This window comes from Hyalella azteca, unplaced genomic scaffold (genome assembly GCF_000764305.2).
Source record: "Hyalella azteca isolate HAZT.00-mixed unplaced genomic scaffold, Hazt_2.0.2 contig11680, whole genome shotgun sequence".
NCBI classification, from domain to species: Eukaryota; Metazoa; Arthropoda; class Malacostraca; order Amphipoda; family Hyalellidae; genus Hyalella; species Hyalella azteca.
The window spans coordinates 1-12,337 of record NW_025941668.1 but is presented as its reverse complement, the minus strand read 5'-3'; the positions used below and the strand labels follow the sequence as shown (position 1 = coordinate 12,337).

Below are 12,337 nucleotides of genomic sequence, written 5' to 3'. Positions count from 1 at the left end.
TGCAACTAGTATATACATTTTTAATGTAAAATGCTCTATGAAAATATATCAATCAGAAATCATAGTCTGTATTTATACATTAACTAAAAACATTAATCTGCTTTTGTCAACTCAAATGAAAATTAAAATGTGAATCTTGGGAGCTAGTACTGTTGATTCACATTTAGAAGTTTTGAAAACAATTTCTATCTGCCTTGGCATAAAAATTCAACCATACTTATGCTCCTTAGTAATGAATAAATTTATAAGAACAATATCAAACACAGGGAATTGAACAGTCAGGTTCAAGAAGGTTTTAATTATCCTTGGGATTTGAATGGAATAATTTACATAGTTTCAGGGCTATGCACATAACAACTGCCTTGTGGAAATGTTAAAAATAAATTAATTACCAAACTCCAATCACATATCTTGCAAGTACAATGAAATATTTTGGCTAAATTTTAACTACTTTTACTCATTTTTTGCAGTGTTTATAACAATTTGTAGATAATTATAGAAGCGGCTGATGAATGAAAAAAAAACACTCATACTTGGGGAAAATTTTGCCCATTACTATGGCATTTGCTTAAATTTTTTTTAATGAAGGATATCAGCACATCCTAAGCCACAATTTACAAAATTCGTGCTTGAAATGATTGTTTTTACCTGCAATTTTCAGAAAGTTCTGCCAAATATTGCAAATTCATGTTCACTTACATATGCTGGCTGCCACATATGAAAAAATGAATGCAAATCAAAATGAGACTACAAAATGGGCAATGCCAAGCAACTAATTTTGTTTCAGAGAGAGTGAGCCTTTGTTGAAGCAGACTTTTTCAAACTTTAAGCAAAATTTTTTTTGCTTATCCTAACAATGATATGACTTACTGCTAAATTTAGGTCATTTGTGTTTGGACAGGAACTATGAAGTACTTAATCACATACATACATGACCACATTTCGTAAGTCAGTTTTTCATTTGCTTGGCTGTGTTACTTTGCATTTTGAGAACTCCTATTCAGCAAGTGAAAAAATTGTATATTGTTAGTGTTTCATTTTCCAAGAAAGAGCATAACCTTTTTACTTGCAAGGTATGATTTTTTACTCAGGCAAAGGAATGGAAAGGAAAAACCAATATTGTACACAAGTGTCAAGTGTCAACTGCCAAGCCAGTTTAGAACATGGGTCAAAATTTTCCAAAAGTTATGGATGAGAAAGATTTTTTCATATGTGATTTTCAAGAACTGCCATAATAATAAATATTTTTGTTTTTTTTTTCATCGAACAAATTTGTTTGCTAAAAAAGACACTGTAGACAGCAGGCATTGAATATATCTATAATTTGAGCCACAACTAGAGCTATATCAGTCTGACAAGTGTTGTTTGTAAGCTAATGAAATGTATTGTGAGGGATAGGATTATTGATCACTTGGCTGTTCACCATCTCTATCAGATCGTCAACATTGTTTTATTGCCGGTAGATTGTTACGTGTTTACGTATTGAACAAATTAGAGTAGAACTACTATGCTGTCAATAGTAGGTCATGTAAGGCCAGCAAGCCTTCTAATAATTCAGTTGTATACCAGATTCCACCAAATACAGTTCCCTAAACCTATGGTCTCGTCTCTGCTCANAGATATGGAACTCACGGCTCGGTGAAATGGAATCACGGCTCATAGAAATGGAATCACGGCTGGCAAATCCATAAAACCACGGCTCGAAAAATTCAGTCGCGGCTCGCCAAGTAGATATATTCCATACTAGCTGTGCAGTATAGCACCTACCAGGCTATACCACCTACTGGCACAGTGGCACCTAGTGATAGTGAACTACAGCCGAGACTAAAACTTCCATAAGTTCCATAAGTCCATAACTTCCATTTAATCCATTACTTCAATTCAATATAAGGTACCTAGCTACAACTGCAACTCTGCAAGGTGCAAGCAATTCTACAAGTATTTGAGATTCAGTATCAGCATAATGATAAGGGAGCTAAAAATAATATAATAGCCTAAATCACAAATATTTTAATTGAATGCCAATAGAACAAAGAGATTAAAGAGTGTAAATTAAATGCATGAAAAGGAACTTCACTCCTTCAGCAGCAACCAGCATTTCAAGCAAGCACAATTGCACAAGGCTTGTTCAGCATTTAAACCGAGTTGAACCGACACTGTCACACTGTCATTAGGCTTAGCGGTTAGCACTCAGCAGATTACCAGGTGGCAGGTAAGTAATAATCCATTACAGAGAGTACAATTAGCAAATTTTGCTGAGCCATTGGGTGCAATCGAAAAGAACAGGATTTTGTATTAAATGAAACGTCCAGTTTGAAAAAAAAATCATTAAAGCTATCGATTCGACAGTCTTTGAGCAAGTACAAGTATACAAGAAAGATTTTTCGGACACACGAGTTACCCTTTTCGCATCCCAATCACAACGGCAACACACTTGCAACTGAGCAGTCAGCAGTGGAGTGTGAACATCGCGGTACCGCAGGAGCATCATTCCAGTTCCGACCATTGGCAGAGAGAAAATATTTATACAGGATTACACTCGTGCGTTTCAAGCAAGAAAACCATTGTCCTGTTCAAATGAAGCTGAATTGATTCAATTTACTCTCTTTAATATAATATTGAAAAGTTGGTAAACTTATCGTAAAGCCACCATGTACATTCTGTTTTTAGTGTCGATAACGAATGAGCAGAATTGTAGAAATTACAAAAAAAAATAATCGATCCGTTTTACAAAATGTACTAAAGCTGCAGCCACTCGTGCGTATGACAAGTACCTAGCAGATGAGGGCGAATGCATCTGTTGAGCTACCGTGGTGAGAAACCCTTTCGATCCGGCTTCAAATCTCACTCAGGACAAGTTCTCCCGTGGAGCTTAACTCATGGTTAACACATTCATTTATCTAACTCTGATAAATAAGAACTTTGCTTTTTTGGGTGCTGTTCAACGCAAGAATTATTACGACGGGGCAGTGAATCCAGCAGTGGTATGGTTGTGGCCATACCATCACAGTGGCTTTAGTGGCAGGAAGACTTGATCACTCAACCCTCCCTTTCCACTGGCTACTTCCAAGATGGGCAATTACATCCTCAGTACATTTATTAAAATAGTTCATTTTCGACTACGAATGATATTAATTACCCAGCTTATTAAGGGGAATATGGAAACTACATCAAATTTCATTACTTTCTTTTCTTAAAAACATCAATAATGTTCGTAGGTCGTTTAATAGCATGCTTGGTATCGGAAGTATCCGCGCTGGTGTCATCATCGTCGTTATCGTCATCAATACCAGCTCCCTCCCTGGCTCTTTTGAGCCTATCGATGTAGCGCTTCTTGTGGACCTCGCGCTTGATCAACTTCCGTCTGGCAGTCTGAGCCGAGCCGCTCTTACCCTTCATCCGATACCGCGGATTGGGATCAATCTTAGGAACCTTCATATAAATCAGACGACGTTTCTCCTCCATCTTCTCTTCCAAGCTTGGCACGTCAACCTATGGGAATTAATTCACATGTACAATTAAATTAGTTAGTTTCATAAATGCAGGGTCTTAGGAGGTAAAGCGTGAACATGATCAGAATCTATAACGAAAAAAATAATTAAAGTAAAATTTAGCTAGCAACTAGCTACTACCCAACAGAACAGCAGCATGAATAAAATTACAGTAGCGAAGACTAATGGTAACATGACCTCTCATTTCATTAGTTTCAACATAGAAATTTCCACTTGTTGCAGCCATTTAACTAAATGGAGTTAGTTTCAGTGAGGTATTATTGAGAAACAATTTTAGCAAAGTTTTTAGAAACTGTTTTAACGAGATGTTACTTGAAAAATTACATCCTTCGACTTTGGAATTGGAAGATAGTAGATTAGCAGGAAAAGTTACCTGAGTAACTGTGCGAGGGTCGAGAGTGATGTGTTCGTAAGGGATCTTCTCGAGGAGGTTCTTGACGAGAGTTTCTCTCCTGGTGGTGCGGTTACTGAAGGGGTTAGCTTCATAGGCGTCAAAGTTAGCCTCTCCAGCACCTGGGCAAGCAAAACATAATGTATCAAGTCGGTGTCACTGACGCAAATAATACCGATTCAACGAGGAATGTATATGCTTATCAACAACAAAAAACAAACTTGCATATCACACAATTAATGATTTTAATAAATGTGTGTATGGTCAGAATAAATCTCTCCACGCTAACACCTGATATACACTAACTAGTGACCAACTGGTAGTTTATTGAGGTACAGAAGAATTCATAATCCACTCAAGTTTGTTTTACTCAGAGTGAGTTTCGTCTATTTATAGAACACTTTCCTTAACGAAAACAAAACAAATGCGAAGAATAAGCAATGATATCGTTGGCTGAACCACGTTGAACACTAAAGCATAAGCGAGTGAGCATCAAGACGCACCAGGCACAATGAGGCTCGAGAAACCCGATCTGCTGGTGACGCCCAGCACGTCCTCGTAGGGGCAGAACTGCACTTGATGCACTTTGGTCTCCAGAGGATGATGCAGGTAAGGAGTTAAGTTGCCTTCCTTCAGCCCTTTATATATCTACAGGAGGGAGGAATAGAATAAAATTTAATTGGTTTGTCAAAAATGTGACATACAGCATAATTTAGATCTCTATGAGTGATGTCAATGATATATGATACGTAAGACAAAAAGCTGAGCAATAACTTCCCGGGAGCGATACAGAAAAAACTAGGATCAATCACGGGGAGAGGCAAATCTGCCCATGACTTACATGTATATCACTAGCAGGCACCAGCGCCATCAAACATGGGATTCATTATTTTCATTCTTAATTAATCGAGATATAAGCTAATGTTAATCATTAACGATTCAATCGAGCATCGTTCTATCGAAGTTGATGGAGAAATGCACCAAGCTCTACAGCAGCGTGCAATATACAGGGCTTTACACCAAAATATGAAAATGTGAGTTTCACACTTCAGTAATTGCATGAAGTATTCAAGTTATTAACGTTACACTGAAGCTTCAACATCAGGTATTAACATTCGAGTAATAGAAAAATTTATTTACGTTACCAAAACCAAACTCAAGATTCCAGGCTTGACACCAAAGTATCATATAAAATGAGAGACGAGGAGCACTTTACTAAATGATCAACTGATTTTCGCTCATGCATGACTGACGTTTACGTCGCGGCCACAGGCGAGGGCCACAAGTCCGGTCTGGGAGACGGACATGGAGCTGACGACGGAGTGAGGCATCGACAGAGACTGCAGTTGGCTACCCAAGTTTCGAGCGTCCCAAATGTTCACCTTGCGGTCGTAGGCGGCAGTCAGCAGGTACCTGCATTAACACACCAGTCATCTTAGTGAACACAACCGAGCAAAATTGTGATGGTGTTCGGGGCCGTGATCAAAAATAGTTACGAGTTTGTAACTCTGCCAGCCAATTGCTGGCGGTTTTTGCCCGAAAATTGCAGACAAAGAATCAGGCGCTATGTCTACTCAAGCAATATTTAACAGTAGGGCCCCTAGTATGAAAATGAAATGAAAATATACTGTGAAGGCACAACAAGCCGATCAATATGATTGATGACACAATGTAAGTGACGTAAAATATTTTCAATCATTAATTTCTGACCAGTATTATTCTGTATGCTCTGTCGCACCCGTTCACAATTACCATGATACAAGACGGCTCGTACAACAGTATATTACCTGCCAGCAGGGTCATATGTGAGCGCCGAGATGTTGCTCTTATGACACAGCATGGAGGCCACCGGTTCGTTATAATTTGGCGTCCACATACAGACAAGTCCAGAGTGCGCGGTGGCCATGACGCCATTAAAGGGGCTGTTCACCATGGCTACTGCACGTGGCTGCTTCGGCTGAATGAGTATCACTTCTTTGCCCAGTGAGACGTCCAAGTAGTGGAGGTTGCCCTGACCGCTCTGAAGGCATTATGGATCAGCCTCAAATAATAATTATAATAATAATAGAATATTACTTTCTAGGCTGCAAACAGATTGGGTCAATATCATGAACTGAGGTGCAGAGAGCCAGTGACATGGGACAATATGTATATTTTCAAAGTGATTTAAAAGGTGTACCGCGCACAAATCACAGCCAATTAAAAAACCACAATCAACAAAGCAATTTGCCAAGACGAGGACTATTGTGAGAGCACAAATCTTACCAATCCCGTAAGTAGGAAGTGATAAGGTAGATAATCTAGCTTGGTAATATCATAGAATCTCTTGACGACGTGAAGCTCAGTGCCTCTGTCGTCATAGATGCTCATCCACTTCTTCTGAGCGACGGCAATGGCGGATGTGTCCTGCAGCCATACGACGTCGTGCAGCGATTCCATGGCGTTCAGTTCCATTGTGAGCTTCTTGGTGAGCCAATTGAAGGTGGCGAGGTGACCCAGCTGCCCCGCCAGCGCCAGGTGCCGTCCATCACGAAAGTATTGGAAGCTGCTCACATAAATGGATTTAAATCAGACTGAATTGCAATTTTTACTACTCAGCTTGTCTCACTGGAAACCATGGTTATGATCAGGTGCCTTGAACCTGTTCAAGATTATTGTATTGATCATTTGTAGCATGGTTCCCAAATGTGAGGGATTTTTAGGCGAGTGTGACATAAGATTTCATATTAGAATTTTGAAAGATTTCTCAACAACAAAACGACATAAAAAAAAATTAATTTCAAGTTGGTATCTTTGTATTTGCAATCCATTCAGTATGGGTTGAATGACTGATGCATAAAAATTACTTTTGAATGAAAATCGAATTAAATTTTCATCTCTGGAATGGATGAACAATATCACAACACACAACATACAAAAAAAATTAGTCATGCCAATTGCAAATCTTTAGAACTTTCTATTGCTAAAGCAACAAAGTAACTAAATAATTTGAAATAAATCACTATTGTATGAAGAATAGGAAATGAAAAGTTGACAATCCAAGTGTTGAAATAGAAGGGAACTCAACATCTACTCTCAATTCCACCATCACGGTAATAAAAGAATAAATATCTAATGGTCCTTGTAATTTTTCAGGTACACTCACCAATATGGACCAAAGCTATCAAGCTGTAGACTGAAGCTTTTCTTCTTTGTTGTGATGTCTGCAGCTTGCAGTATATTTTTCTGAGTGACCTCTGTGGTGGAAGCACCTGGAGCAACTTCAATGCAGCCAGGCTGTTCTGCAAAAACAAAATAAAATTAATACAAATGAACCTGAATTGCTCTATACAAAAAGAGAATGACTAACAGAAAGCTACTTTTGAGATTAGATGAACTCTTCAGTAGTTATCTGAAGAAATTACCAAGTCCCTGAGAAATTAACATTTCATCAAAGGTCCTAGAGACCATACATTTTTTCTGCAACAACAAAGGTTCATGGGTAAATGCATACAATTTATAATTAGATGAATCCAAATGCAACAAACAATAATATAAATTGAACTCACCAGTTAGCAGAACTTCAGCACGTGCTGTGTCCTTTCGGCTCTGTTGTATAAGCACCTCCCGTTGCTTTATTTTAATGGCCCGAAATTTATCCCTGGCCAAATTTGGATATTTCTGAAGATAGAAAAGAGGGATTACATTAATTTTGTACATTAGAATAACCAATAAATAAGTTGCTTTCAGTCCTACTAATGCTATCCAAGAAGTAAAATAGGATACTGAAATCTAGCTTGAAGATACTTTAAGAACAACTTGTAATTGATGAATAACAAGGAGCATAGTTTGAGATAAAAGAGAAATAATTTAATAAGCTCCAAGGAACATCCATGTTCATTCATTATGATAGATCAAAATGATGAGAGAACAATAGAATTTACTTCAAGGAAATGACAAAGAATATTGAATTCTGTCAATCTTCATATTCATACATTTCCTTGAGCTCACTTAAGGCAAACTTATCTTAATAAAGGATATATTCAGTACATAGTTAAATGAACTTACACTCATGCCATGACCATAATTGTATTTCTTCAACAGTTCAGGATCTATTGGTCGCCTGTCAGGAAACTTTTCTCTGGCTTCTCGTTGTGAGTTTCTCCTCATTTTTTCCTGAAATCAATTTGAGTTAGAAATTTAGTTGAAAAATTTTTCCATCAAGTATATAAATCTGCAACATTCATAAAAACTAGGCCTAATTTGTCAACAGAAAAATAAAAAAAAAAGATAAAGAGATTTAGTGATAATAAATATAAAATTTCAGCAAAAAAGTTGTACTTGTCTACAATTACATTAAAATGAACTTAAATTGTAATTAATAGTGGTTCTTAGACACATTGGCAGACATTTAATCATTACAGTTCATGATATTATCGCCAAAAGTTTGCATTTCACAGGAGAATCATTGAACTTTCATAATCTGCATAATAATTTTACACATATATGGAAGTCAGTATGCCTATATTAGCCACTACAATTATATAATATATAAACTATATTCCTTACATAGGGCCTTATACTTAATTTTGAAAAAATAATGTTTTGATTTTTATAGGTTTGAACTTACGGGTACATACTCATGATACCTCTTTAGCTATTAGTATAGTGTTCAATGAAAATATTGGCTCAAGTGCTTGCCAAGAGATGTAATGCTATAAATGTAGTACACATGTAGTAGGCTCTAGCACTGCCATTCCACAGTTCTACAAGTAAGCTTGATGGGGTGGGGAGGGTAGCAGGAGCACTGAAGTGAGAAATTTCTGTAGCCAAAGTGTGTGCATGTATTGCTTGGTAGTAAATTTTGGTAAATTTTTCTATGGTAGTTGCACAACCATTACTGGCTTGCTGATCCCCCCAACAAGCCAAAGTTTCATCTGTGTTTTAACTTCAAATTTTTGCTCAATGAGCCTCTTTAAATTTTGTGATTTATGGATTATGTATGTGGTAATTATGTTCATATGCCTTGCCTTAACATTGCCTTGTGGATTCCTGTTAGGGAATATACATATAAGTGCATTACTTTTGAAGAATATATTGCTGATTAATACCATCTTCTGCTTTGATCAGTCAGGTCTATACAGCTAGTCAAAGTTCCCTCATACATATCAATACCTAATTTAGGATGCTAATTTACATATCAATTATTTAGGATGCCAAGGATGTATTTTGAAAATTTATAGAGGTTGGTGAAGCTTAGTCAGGACACCTTGCACAGTATTTTAAGGAACCTGCTGCCTCATTCTTGACCTGTGCCAAGTGCAATCTCCACATATTTCTATCTCTGCTGATGTATATGTCCTTCTTTTTTAATCCTTCAATTTTCATACCTACTCTCAGATTACTAGTTAGGTAGCCAATTAGGCAATAAATATCACTTCTTTGATAGCCATTTCAGAAGCTGAAAATTTAACTATGCATTTTACATACCATGGCCCAGTAGGAACAGTTGAGAGTAGTACCTCAGTTGATTTCATTACCCAGATTGCGCAATTGAGTTCAGTTAGAATTAAATTAATTATTTCTAGCTTCCTGCTAAATTAGTGGCAATTTTTAGCAGCCTAAAAATCCTGCAGAGTTGGTTAACAGACATATATACTAGTTCATTTGATATCCCACTTTTTCCAGTCGGGGTTGCAAATGGAAGTCTTCTAAAGACACCAATATCTGGAGCTAAAAGATTCTAAGTTACAGCCTGGTAGAAAATTGGGCAGAAGCCAGGATTGGAATTTCTCTACCCGTTTCTGAAATATTGCAGCTCCAACATGATGATTTTATAATACAATTGGAATCTCACAGCCCAATTGTGCACTTATGTTAACAATTAGGTAGGGGGAAATTCATCTGGTGGAAATCTCATGGTTCTGGAAAGGCAGGAAAGTTCAAGTTGCAGCCCTAAAGGTAGACGTTTTCCATGCTTAGCAGAAGCCAGCCGACAATTGGACAATAAGCCCAGGGTACAGAAAATGGGTGAATATTGCAAGATCTTTGGTGATGCATAAGCAGCAAAATTTACATCTTCAGAATATCTTGCTGACACATTTGGATTGAAAGGAATGCATTTTAGATATTTGCCAGTCTTTGGCCAACTATTTAGAAAGTAGTTAAAAATCTGAAAGACTGCAAGCGCACAGAGTGAGGTTTCTGGTATGTTTGATGGACCAGGATGCAATGATGTATTTAATTTTGTGCAATTAATTTTTTAAGTATTGGTTACAAATTGAGGGAATAAAACATGGCTATGGGACTGAATTTGCTCATTTGCACCCATTTTATTTGCAAGGGGGATGAGGTAAAATTGTAAAAACATCAATGCCTCTGCGCAATAAGCATGTGGAACCATGTATTCAATTTCATAATTATTGGGTACAAATTGAGAGAATAATACGTGGCTACGAAGCTGAATTCGCCCCTTTGCACCCATTTTACCCTTTTATTTGAAAAGGAGATGAAGTAAAAATGATTTAATTTCATAATTATTGATTACAAATTGAGGGAATAAAACGTGGCTAAAGGGAGAGCAGGTGTAGGGCAGGTTCAGTGCTTTTGTCTGACTGGTTCAGTGCACAAAGTCAACATCCACATGCATGCATCTTTGCAAATGCTATTCATGTCCTACAAATTGTAAACATAGGTAAAAGTGCCTGAGCTGCACCGATGAAGAGGTTTTATTTGCATCAAGGGTAAATGGAATCATGCAATTTTTCTCTGCCTTATAGGTAGTTGGCATTCTATAAATAACCATATATTCAATTATATTTCACTTTACAGTCAACAAATATGAAAAAATTTACAATGCTTATTACACCAGCATAGATACCATGCGTTAATATTTCCTCTTTGAATATAAATTAAATAAATCAAAGGTAAACCATTGATCATTGATTTATAAATTGATCAATCCCATCTTAACTACCATATATGACTTACATATATTAGGTTAGCATAATTTTATCTTACTGTAAAAATTTGAACAAATCATTAAAGGATCAATAAATTGCTAAATAATATTTTTGGTCTTCATTTTTCTTTGTGTCTTGTATAAATGTGTAATCTATTACATTAAAGCACTGCCATCCATGATTTAGAAATTTTCAATGCCTCCTATAACTTGAAACTAAATGTTGTAGGGTAAACGCAGTATATTCTGACATCGTGGGTAATTCCGACACTTCTCGACTTTTTTCCTTTATATTAAGCTTTTTCTCTGCTCCATGCATTCATTGATGGTTGAAATAGTGATGTCATACTTTTGCGCGCCATACTATTGCCAAAACACTAGGTCTGGGCTGTCTGGCAGGAAAATGTTGAGATTCAATGAGAGACAGTGCAAGTCACCCAGTGAGAACATCAAAAAATGTGTCAAAGTTGATAGTTGACCTTGCTCTACCAAATAGCGATAAACTGTTTGTGTAGAAAGAATATTATGGTTTGCGATTTTTAAATACATCTGTGAATATATTAGGAATCCTGTAAGTATGGTACTACTTGAATTTGCTGATTTCAAGTGGTAAAAAAATTAATAGATGATTAAGTTAATAGACGGTTTTAGACACATAAAAACGAATTCCAACACAGCTTGGAATTAGACACGCACAGCTCGTTCCAAGCTGTGTGCAAAAATTAAAATTTTCTTAATTAAAAGCTAATAGCTCTTAATTAAAAGCCTAATAAAGCAGTGTTCAATATTCAATAGTGTTCTAATTCCAAGCTGTGTGATATTCCAATACAGCTCACACAGCGATCAGAATTCAAACACAAGAGCGTTAGCATTACAAATTAGTAGTAGAGTTTAAAGCGCGGCCGGAATTAGTCTCACAAAATGCCAAATTTAGTCACACACAGTGTTAAAATATATGGATTTGGTAGGTTTGCATTCTAAAGGCTTTTAAATAAAAATGGCAACATTTTGTGATGTTTCATTGTTGCTGGAGCGTAGTGCTGTGTTTTGAGAGTGACATAAAGCAAACAGAACTTGAGTTGCGCAATGCGCATATAGTGTATTTTTTATAGTCATTCATTTTTTGCTATGTCCTTGAAGTGTCGGAATATACCTCGTTTACCCTAACTGGCCTAACATTTGAAAAGTCATTAATAAATTAAATTACTCCATTGAAACTGCATTTTATAAATCAGCATCATCTGAAGAATATTGTTCGATCTCGAAAATTGTAATCCATACCCAGGATGGTGCCGTTTTCCGCGGATTAATCCGGCGTAAACGAGGCTCCAAGCCCTTCTACTGGCGTACAACGCGGCGTACAAAGAGCTAAAATAACGTTATTGGCGCACACGCCCGGCGTACGTCCGCATCTGGCTTGTCTCGACGTACGTCTGCATCTGGGTGATCTGGCTTGTCCCGACTTACCGTACATCCGCATCTGGCTTGTCTTGG

At 37.0% G+C, this 12,337-nt stretch overlaps 1 protein-coding gene across 1 annotated transcript; it reads right to left on the bottom strand.

The window, feature by feature from the left end:
* Positions 1 to 3,172: 3,172 nt before the first annotated feature.
* On the bottom strand, positions 3,173 to 8,058 carry LOC108679459 (WD repeat-containing protein 46; the record flags this gene model as incomplete). The annotated part of the gene is given in 9 exon segments (XM_018168076.1): positions 3,173 to 3,492; positions 3,886 to 4,025; positions 4,407 to 4,551; positions 5,157 to 5,316; positions 5,691 to 5,923; positions 6,169 to 6,448; positions 7,049 to 7,184; positions 7,452 to 7,563; positions 7,951 to 8,058. Coding segments are annotated over 9 exon segments (1,626 nt in total), but the record flags the coding sequence as incomplete, so codon positions are not given.
* Between the last annotated feature and the right edge of the window lie 4,279 nt (positions 8,059 to 12,337).